Source organism: Leptonotus elevatus, chromosome 21 (assembly GCF_054856555.1).
Source record: "Leptonotus elevatus isolate MCC_2025b chromosome 21, RoL_Lele_1.0, whole genome shotgun sequence".
NCBI lineage: Eukaryota > Metazoa > Chordata > Actinopteri > Syngnathiformes > Syngnathidae > Leptonotus > Leptonotus elevatus.
This window is the reverse complement of record NC_141259.1, coordinates 13297507-13313056: the sequence shown is the minus strand read 5'-3', so window position 1 is coordinate 13313056 and position 15550 is coordinate 13297507. Positions and strand designations below refer to the sequence as shown.

General features: G+C 40.9%; 3 protein-coding genes across 4 annotated transcripts; 1 reads left to right on the top strand and 2 right to left on the bottom strand.

Annotated features, from left to right (window-relative positions):
• Positions 1-296: 296 nt before the first annotated feature.
• LOC147155984 (acyl-coenzyme A thioesterase 9, mitochondrial-like) lies at positions 297-6940 on the bottom strand. 2 transcript variants are annotated; one of them, XM_086066514.1, is made up of 16 exons: positions 6796-6940; positions 5764-5852; positions 5582-5608; positions 4675-4720; positions 3941-4111; positions 3810-3847; positions 3221-3304; positions 2908-3011; positions 2678-2751; positions 2547-2614; positions 2196-2307; positions 1144-1234; positions 950-1035; positions 776-863; positions 567-717; positions 297-434 (listed from the first exon to the last, which is right to left on the bottom strand). In XM_086066514.1, exons 1-16 carry the CDS (start codon positions 6807-6809, stop codon positions 376-378), a joined length of 1302 nt encoding a protein of 433 aa, XP_085922640.1. In that variant the 5' UTR covers positions 6810-6940; the 3' UTR covers positions 297-375. The 2 variants fall into 2 exon arrangements, with proteins under 2 accessions (XP_085922640.1, XP_085922641.1); XM_086066515.1 differs by lacking the exon at positions 5582-5608.
• Positions 6941-8758: 1818 nt separating this feature from the next.
• Positions 8759-12087, top strand: LOC147155983 (diamine acetyltransferase 1-like). The gene is made up of 6 exons (XM_086066517.1): positions 8759-9021; positions 9637-9688; positions 10215-10295; positions 11466-11567; positions 11634-11674; positions 11776-12087. The coding sequence occupies exons 1-6, from the start codon at positions 8959-8961 to the stop codon at positions 11950-11952; spliced, it is 516 nt and encodes a 171-aa protein (XP_085922643.1). The 5' UTR covers positions 8759-8958; the 3' UTR covers positions 11953-12087.
• A 126-nt stretch (positions 12088-12213) lies between these two features.
• LOC147155982 (MICOS complex subunit MIC26-like) lies at positions 12214-15535 on the bottom strand. Its single transcript, XM_086066516.1, has 9 exons — positions 15470-15535; positions 15009-15104; positions 14492-14620; positions 14190-14222; positions 13837-13891; positions 13664-13759; positions 13000-13091; positions 12661-12750; positions 12214-12572 (listed from the first exon to the last, which is right to left on the bottom strand). Exons 1-9 carry the CDS (start codon positions 15485-15487, stop codon positions 12528-12530), a joined length of 654 nt encoding a protein of 217 aa, XP_085922642.1. The 5' UTR covers positions 15488-15535; the 3' UTR covers positions 12214-12527.
• Between the last annotated feature and the right edge of the window lie 15 nt (positions 15536-15550).

Here is a 15550-nt window from a genome sequence, read left to right as displayed (position 1 = left end):
ACGTGGGCGGGAGAACAGGAACCGTCCGCATTCCAAAGCAGCTCAACATTCCGGATCCCGCCGCACGGGATATGAGAAGACGACGATATTACTACAATGTTTTTATGGCTTTTTGTACGCTGAAAACAATTTCACACTTGAACAGAAATCCATATAAATAAAAATCCATTTATTTTTGCAAATTTTTTTTTTTTTTTTTTAAATGCTGTCGGCAAAGTGAAGCATGTGGACTAACATTGCGAAGTAAAAATATTACACATAAGACACATTCAAGCAGTGTATAAAGTCACCCAGGATATGATAAACAAAGAATAATATATTTATTTATGTAACATAATGTAGATGTAAAACATCACGAAAAATAACACGCCGCCGTCAATTTGACTCCACAGTTTGGTTGAAGTGACGTTTCCCATCCAGAAACAACATGGACTCTGTGGGGAAAAAACAACACACACATTAAGAAGGGGCGGAGCTAAAGTATGTATAAACTCAATAAACAGCGCAACAATTGAATCGAACTCCTGAAATAAATCCACTTTTTTTGGGGGGGGGGGGGCGCTCACCTCCGTACGTCTGCGGGACGATGTTGGGGACGTCGCGGTCGGACACGAAGGTGAAGTGGAAGACGTTGGTGGTGTTGTGCTGGCGCGTGAGCGGGTCAAAGACTTCGCTGTGAACCCTGACCTGGATGTGCTTGCCCTCCGTGTAACACACCTGCACGGACAACGGCGTCGGCGTTGCTGGCGTGACGCGCACAAATATGAATACCGACCTGCGACGAGAGCAGCAGCAAGGATCCGATCTCCACGGGCTTCTGGAAAAGAATATCGTCGACGGCCACCAGGCTGGGTCGGCAGCCCCTGTTGCCGAGCGAGGACCCCGCCCCCCACCCGATGGTTAGTTAGGGTCGCGACGCGCGCGTGTTTGATTTGGACGTGGCACTAACCCGAAAGAGCAGGCGTTGGCCCAGCCCAGCTCGTACGCTTTCCTCATCAGGAAGCCTCCGAAGATCCTGTTGAAGATGTTCCTCTCCTGACACACACGCGCGCGCGCACACACACGCACACACACGCACGCACACACACGCACACACAGTCAATGTGTGCCATTGAAGGCATTTGAATGAAAAATGTCCTTTACCTGCGGGTGGCAGATCTCCAATCCTTTCAGTTTGCCGTCTTCCATCCAGACAGAGTTGGGAGGCAAAACTCGACTGCGGAAGCTCACCGTCCTTCACCAGAAAAAACACACACGCAAAAATCAACAACGGATGTCCCTAATTGAGGTTTTTGCAATTTCATTTGTGATTTTTTTTTCCCCTCAAGGTTGTCTTCCCATTAGGGGTGTCAGGCGATTAAAAATTATCATCGAAATGTACAATCATTTTTAAGTTTTAATACTCTTGTTAACATAAAAGTGTGGGGGGGGAAAGTTAAACTAATAGAAATATGGCTGCATCTTTTTGTCATTGATACAATAATTTCATAATAATTCATAACATTGAGTTAAAATTAAAAAAATAAAATTAAATTAAAAAAATGTGTGATATTGATTTGTGTTAAGGTCATTTTTCTGCCACTAGATGGCATAATTGCATTTGTTAGACGGTGACTGCTCGGGGCATTTTTCTTTTCATATTTCTAATCTTTAACATGAAGTAAATTCTGCATTTTTAAAAAAAAAATTGTAAATCAAATACAGCTTGACCCCAGTCTCCACAAGCTACGGAAGAGGATGGGGGAGAAGTGAAGAGAGAGAAAAAAAAGTTTGGCAGGATTCTCACTTTATTCTCGGAATTCTCACTTTAAAGTCAGAATTCAAATTTTAAAGTCAGAATTATTTCTGAGAAAAGTCAGAACTCTGACTTTTAAGTTAGAATTCCGAGAATAAAGTGAGAATCCTGCCAAACTTTTTTTTCTCTCTCTTCACTGGCAAGTAAGGGGGCGGTCATTAATCGGGCATTAAAAAAAAAATTGTGGCGTTAAAGGAACTTTAAATTAACTCAAAATTAACGCACTCATTTTGACAGCCCTACTTCCCATGTATTCTTTTTTTTAACAACTCCAAACAATAAATTCATCTGTATGACAATAAACAATGTCAGATGTAATCATATACACAACTTTGGTTTTACAGGTCGCACTAAAATAAAAAAAACAAAAGAACCGTGAAACAACATCCCGTCCTCTTACTTGGTGTCGAGCGTGTTGAGAAAAAGGCCATGAACGATCTTCCTCTCCTCGGCCGTGGGCGCCACTTTCAGGAGGGACGCGGTGCTCAGCTCCACCCGGCGGGACTTGTTAGCTAGAAAACGTGCGCAAATAAAAATTATTTGAAACACTTTAATTATGCAAGTTCCTTTGGGATGAAACAAAATGGATTAAATTAATTCTTATTATTTTTTTATTTATTTTTTTACAATGATGCCGATTTTGTAATTGCGGAGTGTCATAATTGAAATTGTAATTGAATTTCGATGAATTGCACAGCTCTACAATGGAGGTTCACGGGTCACAACGAGGGTCTTGCGCAACATCTCCTACCTTCTCCCTGCTTGAAGATTTCCTCCTCTTCCGGGCCTTCTGGATGCAGAGGATTTACAAAAGCCGCTCTGGAAACAAGACAACAAAGTCAATGTGGTTCTGTGGACTTCCTGACGGTTCCAGCGTCCCACCTCTTGTTCTCCGGATCGCGGGCCACCATCACAAACGTGGCGTCCAGGACGGGCGAATACGCTCCATTGTGATACTAAAACATCAAATAAGACACAACATTGAATTATTTATTTAAATGCCGCGTGCAACTTTATTTCAACTTAAAAATAAATAAATAAATAAATAAATAAAAATAACATTATTTCAACTTTGACGTCCATAGCCGTCAATGGCAGTGAATGAATTGCACCTGTGTCACGTGCATCTTGGCTTCGATGGAGGTCCGGCCCACCCAGGTCACGTGACCCGTGAACTTGATGTCGCAGTCCGGATAGATCACCTGCTGCCTCATGTCTGCAAACAGCAGCGTCCTTCCGTTACCGTGACAACCAAGTTGGTCCTTTTGTGCTCACTTTGAAGACAATCCAGCACATTTATAAGTAGCCACTGACAAAGAACTAGTAATGGAATGTCATTTCATAATGTCATGTTTATAATGTTACTAGTGAGGAAAAAAAAGGCTCAAATAGCTTTCTAGTAGTGATTCGATGTGTGCGTCTTACCTATTTTGTCCACCAGGGCGGTGACAATGGACAATGGCGACCTCTTCAGGGCGGGATTGTAAGTGTGCGAGTATGAAATGAGCACTGAAGACACAAACGACATCACCATCTGTCAATCTTTCGACATTTCATTCAGGCGTAAAAATCAACATAAGGTGCTTTACTGAAGAAATAACAAAAGGGAGAAAATAAATATTTAAACCAGATTACTTTGAAAGTAAATGTACAATAGTGGTTTGATAGGCCGACATTGGTGGTTCTCAAAGTGTGGGGCTCCCTCTAGCGGTGTGCAGAAGAATCACTGCCCGAGTACTGTTCTGTTTTATTTGATGGAGCACAACGGTTTTATTTTGATAATTTTTTTAACTTTTATTTTTATTTAAAATGATCAAAACACACACATTTACATATATATTTTTTCTATATTAAAATAGTGTTAATGTTAAGAACTAGTGTAAATTTGTGGAATGATTACAAAAAAATACTCTGAAAACGAGCATTTCAATTACACTTTAAAAAATATATATTAAGTACTCGATAAATATATGAACCAAGCATAATCCAAAAAAATTTGTAAAAATATTCAAACCTGCCAAACTATCCAAGTCCTCCAGAATACGTCCAAACCTGACACAAAAAAACAAACAAAACGGAAGCGAGGACGTCAGCGGCGTGTCTGCCGACGCGGCGGGAGCGAGCGTGCGGCGTCGCTGGCGCTACCTGACGGTGTTGTGGAAGGTGAGGTACTTCTCTCGCAGCTGCGGCTCGGAGCCCAGAGGAAGGTGGACCTCCAGGAAGCTCTCCTTCATGCTCTTGGCCGGAAGTTCGCTCTGGGAGCGGGCCAACCTGGACGACAGCGACACGCGTTCCGACATGGCCTGCTGGTGGTCGCTGCGCAAAAATGGAACATACAGTTAGGATATTATTTATAATTATATACCACGAGATGGCGCCAATGAGCTGAGAAACAACAGATGTGCGCAATCTTCATTAATAACTCATTCACTCGCAGCCATTTTCACTGACGCAACCCCCTTTGCACCCGGTTGTGTTACTGGATTTTGATTTCTATTGCTATAAAAAGATGGAACCTACCAAAAGAAATATATTTTTTTTTAAAGTATATTTCTATTTGTTTCCGTTTTGCAGCAATTAGCATTAGAATTTCATCATTATTCACAAATCTGTTTAAAACTGGGGGAAAGGGGCTTGTTTTCAACATGGCCCTGGTTGATCTCTTATACTCTGCTGCCACCTGCTGGCCGTTTTTGGTAACAACTACCATTGCTTTAACCGTTCTCTTCAGTTCAGAGGCTGCATCAAAGTCTTTTGTACACGCTAGCATAAACAAAACGTATAAATATGTTTTTGGGACACTGGTAATATTTTAAATAGTGTTTATACGTTTTTTGGGAGCAAATGAATTAATGAATATGCAGCTGTTGATCGCGTACCTCCAGTTCGTAGAAGCTCCCACGATTTCTCTCAGCCTGTTTCGTACTGCAACAAATCAAATAAAAACTCGTATATGATTTTAAAAAAAAATAATACATCCCCCACGTTTTTTGTAATATCTTTTCCCATCTTGTCATGCGACCACTGAAGACATTATTGAAGAAATTGCAACAATATAAAGTAGTCCATGTACAGCTTAAATTTAAAAAAAATTGTACATTTACTGTTTCCTTGAAAATAACTTTAGCACTTAGCCATTTATGTCTACACTGTTGGCAACAAAAGTGAGTACACCCATAGGGGAAAATGTCAAAAATGGACCCAATTAGCCAGTTTTACTCCCCCTGTGTCATATGACTCTTTACTGTCACAAAGTCTCATTTGTGGACATTTTCACTTAGGGGTGTACTCACTTTTGCAACAATGGCCGGCGTCTTGACCACACCGACTACTTTACATTACAGCAAAGGCATTCCTTCAATGTTGTCCCATGAAAAGATCGAACGCGACAATCTCTCGCTCTCCTCAGCGAAGAGTCGACAGCGAGGGAAAAGAAACGACATACAGGCAAAAGTCAACAGGAGAGACCAATCCCAGTGCAGCAGGAAAAGTTTAGCCGCGCTGTGGGAGGAACAGGAAGTCATGTCCGTGTGAGACGAGAGACGGAGACAGGCATGGTAGCAGCCAGGCGGGCAGGAGGCATGACGCAGAGGAGGAACGTGCTAGCAACTAGCGCTAATTAGAGCTGGGCGATACGGCATGCTGCTCATTTAGATGCTAATTAGCGCTAGCGTTATGCTAGCAGACGGAAAGGCTAAGCTATGTGGCTATCGCCCAGCCCTAGCGCTACTAATGTTATTATTATTATTATTATTGTTGTTGTTGTGCATTTGATTACCAACACACCGTTTGACACGTGCAACAGAGGATTTCCTGCGGAGAAACAAAACACATCAGATACACGAAAGCCTTCCTGGGCTACAGGAGGCCGAAATCTGTCACGTCAGATCATCAAATCGATGATTTCAATGCAATCGCACATTTTTTAGTCCATTTGTGTTCAAAAGGTGAAGAGGTTTGAGGCTCACCTTCGGCCATGTCAGGCGCTCTTCCCTTCTTCACCGCCGAGCACAGAAGTCTTCTGCTCGCCAAGGAAGGTCGCAGACATGATTTCAAGCTGGACACACACACACACACACACACATGATGTATATTAACTCATTCACTGCCATCGACGGCTATAAACGTCAAAAATTCATTTGAACTGTTTTTTAACAGTTTAACATTTTTTCCCCACTTATGTTAACAAGAGTATGAAAACATAGATTTTTTAAATTGTACATTAAGAACGGATATGAAATTTGTGATTAATCGCGAGTTAACTAATGAAGTCATGCGATTAGTTACGATTAAAAATTTGAATCTTGAGTCTTTTTTTCATTTTATTAATTTACTGACATTGATGGCTATAAACGTCAAAAATTAATTTGAACTATTTTTATTAGTTTAACATATTTTCCCCATTTTTGTCAACAAGAGTATGAAAACCTAGATTTTTTTTGTTGTACATTAAAAACAGATGTATAAATTGTGAGTCAACTAGTGAAGTAATGCGATTAATTACAATAAAAAAAATGTAATCGCCTCTTGCCCCTAATTTTTAATAATATTTTTATTTTTATGAATTTATGGCAGTGAATGAGTTAATAACTTTTGGAGTGTTTGTTCACTCTCAAATCTGAATGGTTTTTTTTTCTATGCGCGGCGCTTTATAGAAACGTTGACAATTTCGCATAACTTTCTTAATACTTATCACAGAATTACACTTATATCATTAAAAAAATGCTAATGCTAATGGCTTGATGCATCAGATTTGTATTCATTTGCATTAACAATCGTGAAGACGTCAAGAGTCATTCATTCCCAGTACTTTTCCTGACTTTGTCCGTTGCAGACACACCCTTGCCTGCCTCACCAACTCGGTGTGGCCCTTCAGCCAAGCCCAAGCCAAACCTCGACTCACTAACTCCGGTTTCTTTTTCCACTTGTGGTGGCGCCGGGCCAAACGCAACCTTCCGTAGCTTGCCTCGCATCAACGCACGAAAAATTATAAGACAAACCTTTTTGAGAACATCGCGGTGAGAAAAATTAACGCAGGCGAGCTGTCAAGAAGAAAAAAGGGAATCACTACTTTTGCCCTCCTCGGTTCGACAAAACGATGAGGACCACAGAATCAGGGAGACACGAACTTCCGCGTTGGGGATTAGCCGCGCCCACTAGGTGATGACGCATAGAAATGTGGACGGATTTGTTTTGGTCGCGTTGTACCAAAGTTGTCCAGCAGAGGGAGATAAAGTATGCTACAAAAAGGCAGTGTACCTGAAACCCCGCTACATCGCGATTCGTCTTTGACAACTTATCCACCAACACAATATTGTGATTTTTTTTGTTTGCATAGCAAGAGCAAGAGCAGTGTACACAATAACTTAAATTTACCTAATTCCATGATTAAAATAAATAGAAATTAAACTCTTTTTTTTTGTATTTATGCATTGCTTTGTAGCCAGGATTCTATTAAAAGTCATAAAGGAACCACTTGTTTTTATTTCCTTCGTCTGCATAAATATATAAATGTCAATGTTGTGTTTTGTTTATGACACCTTTCAGATCACTTTGTCTCCAGAGAAGCCCTAAAACAATGTAATTGATTGTCCTATCTAATATGTACCTGTAATAAAAATCAGTTTATGATATATTTATGCAATTTTTCTTTTGTAAAAAAAAAAAGAAGATGAGTATGATGAAAGGTGAAGCACATGCATGTTGCTTTGTTAATATAGTGATGAATAAATTGGTGATGGTCGTGGTCAGAAAGGCTCACTGACTGTTATGGTGCAAGGGAAATTAAATGAGCCCTAATCAACAACCTTTGGTGCTCCTTTTATTATGCATATGATAATTAGGAAACTATCAACAAGCATGATGCAATCATTTATTAACCGGGTGGCTGATAAAATGTCTGACTTATTGTTTTATCTGTGTGAACTTTCTTTCAGGAAGAGATTATTAAGCGTGCCAAGTAGTCAGTCCACAAAGATTGAAACGAGGCCACTGGACTATTCTTGTTAGTTTAGAGATGTTTCACCTTAAATCTAAAAGTTTCTGCATTTTTAGGTGTATACTGTGTAGTATCGGTGGGTGCGGTCCTGCATGTTTGAGATATTTCCCTCCCCCAACACACCTGATTCAAATGATCAGTTCATCAGAAAGCTTTGCAAAAGCCTGATAATGATATTGATCATTCGAAGGAATGACATACTTTCTGCTGTTTACAGGGGGGGCTTTTCTAGTTTGACATCGATTATCTATTTTATGCCTCGAACCTGCAATCCTCTCTCAGATCTCTTTATGCAAAAAAAAAAAGAACGTCGTTGTCGTCACTGGACAGTACAGTATTAAAATCCGTTTTTGAAAGGTCATTTAAATATCTGGAATGTAGCATTGGGGCGGGGGTTAACCATGGGTTTATTCCATTTTGAGTTGAGAACAGCGTTCAAAATCACGTAAACATACCACTAGCCAATGAGCAAAGACGAAAACGCAACATATGAGCATTTTAGACTTTTTAGTAAGATACTCTTAATATCCCTAAACGTGATACCTTTTATTTCAGAAACGACTGTTGTGATGTGAGAAAGGAATTTTGTGCCGATTAGGAAAAATACCCGGCACGTGAACATACGCTCGCTTCCAATTGGATAAAAGTGTCCAATGGGGTGGGCGAAAATGTATTAACGAGTAATGAGGAAAACATATGATTCATTTAGAGTACAGGTATTTACTCACATACTCCATCTTGTTTATGATAATTTGATTGTTTTAACATTCGTACACACGAAACGCGCTAACTCCTAAACGGCCTATTTTGAGAAAAGAACCGGAGCCGATTAGGAAAAGTACTCGGCAAGTGAACATAGCCTCGATTCCGATTGGATATAAACGACCAATGGGGTTTGCGGAATCCGAGCCGTCCGCGCGACGGCCAATCACATGGCAGAACGAGGCCGCTATAAAAGACGGAAGTAAACAAAGAGGCTCAAGCTGTAGTTGGCATCGACCCGGTTGGGGTTTCGCTTGCTGAATGTTCTTGCGCAGACAAACTCGTTCGGACCAGCGGCTGACTTCGGGGGGAAAGCGTCTCTGAAGCGAATGAAGAAGCTTCTAATCTTTCACTTCACTTACAGAGGACTTCGTACGAAAGGAAAAAAGAGTAAACGGAGAAAATGGAGTATAATTTGCGAAAGGCTGAACCAAAAGACGTGCCTGATATATTACGACTGGTGAAGGTACACACACACGGCAGTTAATCATAGTTCTCTTTTAATCCCAAACGCATCACTTGGAAGTGGGTCAGATGAGCCACATACACACACGCGCGCGCTCGCATTTGGCCTTGACCTGCTTTTAATCCAAACCGTAACAATTATTGGGAACAAATTACTCGATGGCGATGTCGTAGGATAACCCATCATAACGGGAGCAAAAAAATTTTTTTTACGTCACAGCCATAAAAGTATCGTGTACGGCCGAGTGTGACGTCATCGTCGTCATTCTTTGTTCGGTCCCGATGACTCACGTCCGCTTTCCTTGTATAAACAGCAGCTGGTCTCCGGTCTGCATGGAAAGCCATCGTATCCTGGCAAAGGTCCATAGGGTCATTTACAGAACCAGATCATTTGACCTCTCAACTGATTTGCAAAGCATCATGTGACCTATTAAAGCCATTTATTGATTTATCTGGTTATTAGTATTTATATACGCAGTATATTTACATTTAGTTTTTGCTTTTTACATGTGTCCATTCTTTTAAAAAGCAGCCACAATGAAAGGCTTGTCAGGTTTAATTTGTGTGTGTGTGCGCACGCGCCTTGAACAAACGCCTTCTTGTTCTTGTTTTAAAGGAACTTGCCAAGTATGAAGACATGGAGCACCAGGTGACCCTGACTGAACAAGGTGAAGACTGTCTGCCAAAAAAAGATGATTTAAAATCACGATAAAAAAACCCAACTATCTGCAATAAATAAGGTTGCAAGGCGGTGGAATATTTTTCTGGCAATTTCCTATGATAAATTAAGAGGAAATGGTTCCAAATGGTATAATTTAATTTCCAAGGTAATTGGAAAATCAGGGTAATTTAATGCTTGAAACAGAAATATGCTTAAGATGTTTTCCTAACTATTTACATTTCCGATTTAAGAGACTAGTTTGCTTTAGTCAATACTATTTCCTGGGGAAAAAAACTCTTCTTAATTTAATTGGCAAAGAATATTTGTTTTATGTTCATGCATACACATGTAATTCCTTTAAGTTAGTTAGGGTCCATTGTAAAGCATCTTTGAGTGTCTAGAAAAGCGCTATATAAATCGGATGCATTATTATTATTATTATTAATTCTAATTTGAAAGTAAACTTGAACTGAGAGTGGCATTAAACAGCCTGAAGCCTCCGTTTTTGAAGAACTTAATGTTTATCGTCTCAGAGCTCCTGGAGGATGGATTCGGTGAGACGCCGTTCTACCACTGCATCATCGCCGAAATCCCAGGAGGGGACGACAGCCAAGGTCAGCAGGGCCGTTACATCATGGAAAATAAATTCCTTACTTCCCCTTTTGTGTGGGGAGCGCAAATGGAAATCGAGCCAAGCGTTTATTACGTCTCCTTGATATCCGGCTTGAGGTTCATGTACTTATTAGTCAGCGTTTTGTTCTCACTGCTAAGATAATGTTACTATGGTGAAACTGTGCTCGTTGACGTCTATATACTAGTGAAGCACTAGATGTAACTAGTAGAATTTTGTCATTAGTTGTTGTATGTAGTCATGTTTCTAAAATACAACTGATTCCGTTGTTTTCTATCCCATGAAATTTTTAATTTAGTAAAAAAAAATTAAAAAAGCACTTAATCTGGTGTTACAAACAAATCGCCCGTAGGATCACATTAGTAGCCCCCGGCCGGGCCTTTTCTAGAAAATAGGTCAGTTATTGGTTTGTGAAAACGGGACATTGGGTTATTTCACGAACTTGTACAAGTGACCATTTGAAAATGTAGATGTGTATAGAAATTATGCCTACTGATATTTATCAATTTCCAACCTACATGACCAGTGTCTTCATATAGATTATATTATTAACATTAAAAGTAATTTGAGTAAATTGGTGATTTTTTTTTTTAGAAGTTTTAGTTCATGAAAAAAAAGAAGTACGAAAACAAACTACATTTTATGTTTACAAAACTAAAGAAAACTAGAATTATAGCGAAAATATCCTTTGTTTTAGTCTTTGGTAATTAATTGAATGCATGAGCCTTTGGGGATGATTTTAAGTACGTTTATTTAACCAGAATAAGGACGTTTGAAAGCGTGTCGCACAGAGATGACGCCATCTAGCAGCAGCCAATAGAATAGCGCCTTCTGATGACGTCGCTCCCAGGCGACAATTTTGCATGCTTGACTTTTGGCTCGCCTGCTTTTTAATTTAACCAAGCCGAAATTCTGCGCTATTTACGAAATAAGTTACTTTTTTCATTTTACCATGGCGTTCATTAAATATTGCGCACAAGTAATACACATAAAAAAAAACCCGAATACTGAAACACTAATAAAATAAAAATAATAAAAACTAACTGAGCCACCATGACGACTGATTAAAACTAACTTAAATTAAAAAAACTAAAAAACTAACTAAAATGAAAATTCCAAAACTATAATAACCTCTGTGTGAATGTGTGGCCAGATTCCAAGGTGGTGGGTTTTGCTATGTACTACTTCACGTATGACCCCTGGGTGGGCAAGCAGCTCTACATGGAGGAGTTCTACGTGATGGATGACTTTCGAGGTAGGAAGACGCAACCGCCGTCCCCGCCGCCGTCCGCTCATGTTCACGCGTCTCTTATCTCGGCAGGCCTCGGCATCGGCTCGGAGATCCTGCGGCGGCTCAGCGACGTAAGTAACTACTTTTGCATAAGCGAAGCTCCTCAAGTCACTTGAAGATGGTTCCTGGGCTCAAATGCAGTAACTTGTGACTTACGCCCGCCCACTCGCAGCTGGCAGTGAAGACACGCTGCACAGGTATGATGTTCGTGGTGGCCGAGAACAACGAGGTGTCCATCCAGTACTACAAGCGGCGCGGCGCCGAGGACCTTTCTCAGGAGGAGGGCTGGAGGCTCTACCGCTTTGACAAGAGCAGCCTGGTCAAGATGGCCACGCCCACTGAGGAGTGATGGCGCCAGGGAGGAGCTTTTACTCGCTTATTAGAAGAAGGGAAATGGGTAATAATTTCTTGAAATGTTGGCTTGAGATTGTAGATGCCAAATGCTAAGTCACTAAGCAATAATAAAATCACTGATAACACATGATTTCAATAGTCATTATTACTCACACGTACGACTTCATAAGCCACAAATACCTTTCCAAGATGGCGGCCGACATGCGCATGCATCTTGGCCAGCCCTAAAGCCTTTGTAACAAATCATCAGGCCCAATCACAATTCCTTTTTTATTACATTAATAATAAAATTAAAAAAAAAGGATTTCAGCAGTGTAGTTATTCTCATGTTGACATAACATGGACTTAAATGATTTAATTTGTGTCACATAACTGCCAGCTGTACTATTGTGAATTAATCATAATTTGTCTTCACTAACTCACATTTACATTTCAAGACACGTTCACAATCAGTTATTCAAAGATAATTTGTCCCAGTGAGCATTCAACCTCTGCACACTGAATAAAAATAAAATATATATATTTTTTAAACTAATGGTGACTAAGTGTGTGTGTGTGACTTCTCTTGCTTCAGCTGGTCGTGCCGCCGCTCTGCCGCCGCTCCGTCTTTTCAGACTTGACAAACAAGTTTTTTTGTTTATTAATTTGTACCTCATCAAGTCTGACATGCTAATTATGGGCCAAGTTCCTCTCAAAGACTCACCTTCTGTTTGCTAAATGGCGCCTCTTTCCATAATGTCTCCACGGCGACGCGACCGCGCTGAATCCACACACACGCCGAGTCCCGACTCACCTGCAGTGGCGGGACAACAAAATGGCCGCCAGTAAATGTCGACGAACATACAACCACTCATATTCACACTTTTGAACAATTTACAGCCAAATTAACATGGTTTTGCAAGACCTTAGCCCACATCTGAACCCAGAACCTCTGGACTGTGAGCCAAACATACCAACCACTAGTGCACGATGCTGCCTCTCTCACCCTAAACCCAAACAAACGATATCAGCAAGCACCATGAGATAGTGAAAACGTGCTGACCTTAAACAGCGAGGCGGCCTGCTGAGGGTAGAACATGGAGGCGCTCAGGGCCATGAGACCCAGCGGAAATGCCACACGTTTGACCTTCGACCCTGAAGACGAGACAAACGGTGTCTAACACAGGAAACACCGCCAGACAAAATAACACGGCTTGTCTTATAGCATGTTAGCATAGGTAAGACAAACAAAATCCTATCATAAATATAAACGGGGTGAAATGGAAAAATAGCCAATCGGGCCATGAGACCCAGCGGAAATGCCACACGTTTGACCTTCGACCCTGAAGACGAGACAAACGGTGTCTAACACAGGAAACACCGCCAGACAAAATAACACGGCTTGTCTTATAGCATGTTAGCATAGGTAAGACAAACAAAATCCTATTATAAATATAAATGGGGTGAAATGGAAAAATAGCCAATCAGGAAGCTTGCTGAACAATAGCCAATCAGGAAGCTCACAGAAGTTGGCACAGTTGCTGGAACCAAATAGTTGAAGGGCAACTGCTTGTGTTGACTGTTTGGGAGTGTTTCCATGTCAGTGTTTTAAAGAGGCATATTATTATTAAAAATAAATATTTTATGATTACTTAATCTGCTGTAACAAAGGAGTCAGGCTCTTTTTTTTAATTTTATTTTTTTATCTCAAAGTCGTTGTGCGTCACCTTTAGCCAAGTACAGTCCCAGCAAGCCCGAGAAGCCGACCACAGCCACGCTGGGGTACAAATCAGGGGGCGGCGCGCTGAAAAACTGGTACGCATCTGAAACACGACACCACAAGCTTTGTGTCAACTTAGTGTTTCTCGAGGACTTCAATCTCGTGATGGAAACTTGTCACCTGTGACTGCGGCGGTAGACGCGGTGACGGCGGGCTCCACTATTTTGTACACATCCTGTGAAAAGCAAAAAAAACACACGGTTGTATTTTAAAGAATGGGCATTTTAGCTGACCAGCATGGTAGAAGAAGTTCTGGGTTCATATGTTGCTTAAGGCCTTCCTGTGTGTAGCTAGCGTGTTTTTCATCCCACATTCAAAACGCATGTTAGCCTGTTAGCTAACTGAAGACCAAATTGTCGATAGATGGGGAATGGCGACTAGTCCATTATTTGCTTATGTTTGCCCTGTTATTTTACTTTTAAGAAAGAAATGAGCATGTGACTGTCAAAAAAAAGAAGAAGAAGTTTATTAACCTCAACTTTGTCCACCGCTGTCCTTCCTGTTTTCTGAAAACACAACACGGATGCTTCATGAAATCTTACCTGTAATTTCTTTAAATGCTAATGGCTATGGAAAATCTTTTGAGCATTTATTCCACATCATTGAGCCTTGGCGCACAAAATTGTCTTACTAGTGGGGAGAAAGAGCGTACTAGTCCATGGGCCCGGGGAGCTGCCGGATATCAAAGATATGGAATAAATGCTCACATGCTTTCCATAGGACGTCAACAATAGTGACATAACACGGCATCTCAAGCAGAAAAAAACCCACACACCTGACATTGGTCTGTGTATGGTTCTGCCCATTTCCTCAGTGATGCCACGCTCTGCTCCAATTGGCTCGCCGCCGCCGTTGGATCCACGCGGTGCTCCACCTCCTGGGGTCTGCTGTACAGAGACGGCAGCTGGATAGAGAAAAACAGTGCGTCTTAAAATTGAAACGCTTCCATTTTTGTCCACGTTTCTGTTGTTATAGCCTTATTCCAAAATAGAATAAATTGTACATGTGACCTAACTGAAATGTATAAAATAAAAAAGACATAACTTAAGTCTTTTTTTTTTAAAAGTGCTATTTTTCCATGGTCAATTTGATCCAAGGTATGACGCCTCGATTACACTCAAAACTTTTTATTTACTGTAATGGGAATATTATGGAAAAGGGATTTTTAAATATCTGTATCCAAATAGTTGTGCGTTTAGAGTGCATGCCACTGCTTAACTATAGAATGATAATGTTTCCCCCCTCTGTGTATTTGTTTAGTAGCCTGCACAGTATCGGTCGGTGTAGGTCACCTCGTCGATGCTCATGGCCGGCTGTGCGCTTCTCTTTGCTGCCTCGCAGGCTGCAGTAGTCGGCAGCAGCCCCGGAGCTGTGGCGCACAGCGACACCTGCAGGTGGATCAAGAACACGACAAATACAACACACAAGGTTAAAATAAGTCACAAATGCGGCAAAAGAAATATTTATATTGAATGAAAGACTTGTTTAAAAGGACATACGTCAAACAAAACAGAATTGACGTCAACCTTTAGGCACCTTAGCACTAATACGCACAACAAACAGTTCGCATTAACCGAGTCAAGGGTTAGCAACTAGCTAATTTTAGCTGTTAGCATATCCTCGAACTGATGGTTCAATACCATACTGCGGTCACATACAAAGAAGAGAAAATACTGCCAACGGGTTAGGGTTAGACCCTAACCCTAAAGTAGGCTTCACGTTTAAGGAACATGCAAAAGTTTAGATTAATTACCAGTTTCACAAATAACATCTCGCGTCGCAAACACCTTCGCTTTCTACGGCAAGTCGTAAAGGTTAAACGCATGCGTAGTTC

What these genes read in the sequence shown, in the direction of transcription:
- LOC147155984 (XM_086066514.1), bottom strand. An exon ending in GCCAACGCCTGCTCTTTCGG is followed by an intron (nt 864 to 949) that starts GTTAGTGCCACG and finishes GCTCGGCAACAG; the next exon opens with GGGCTGCCGACCCAGCCTGG. An exon ending in TGCTGCTGCTCTCGTCGCAG is followed by an intron (nt 718 to 775) that starts GTCGGTATTCAT and finishes TTGTCCGTGCAG; the next exon opens with GTGTGTTACACGGAGGGCAA.
- LOC147155983 (XM_086066517.1), top strand. Translation starts at nt 8,959, where the DNA reads ATGGAGTATAATTTGCGAAAGGCTGAACCAAAAGACGTGCCTGATATA. An exon ending in ATATATTACGACTGGTGAAG is followed by an intron (nt 9,022 to 9,636) that starts GTACACACACAC and finishes CTTGTTTTAAAG; the next exon opens with GAACTTGCCAAGTATGAAGA. An exon ending in TCCTGCGGCGGCTCAGCGAC is followed by an intron (nt 11,675 to 11,775) that starts GTAAGTAACTAC and finishes GCCCACTCGCAG; the next exon opens with CTGGCAGTGAAGACACGCTG.
- LOC147155982 (XM_086066516.1), bottom strand. An exon ending in CATACACAGACCAATGTCAG is followed by an intron (nt 14,223 to 14,491) that starts GTGTGTGGGTTT and finishes TTGTGTTTTCAG; the next exon opens with AAAACAGGAAGGACAGCGGT. An exon ending in AGGCCGCCTCGCTGTTTAAG is followed by an intron (nt 12,751 to 12,999) that starts GTCAGCACGTTT and finishes CCGCCACTGCAG; the next exon opens with GTGAGTCGGGACTCGGCGTG.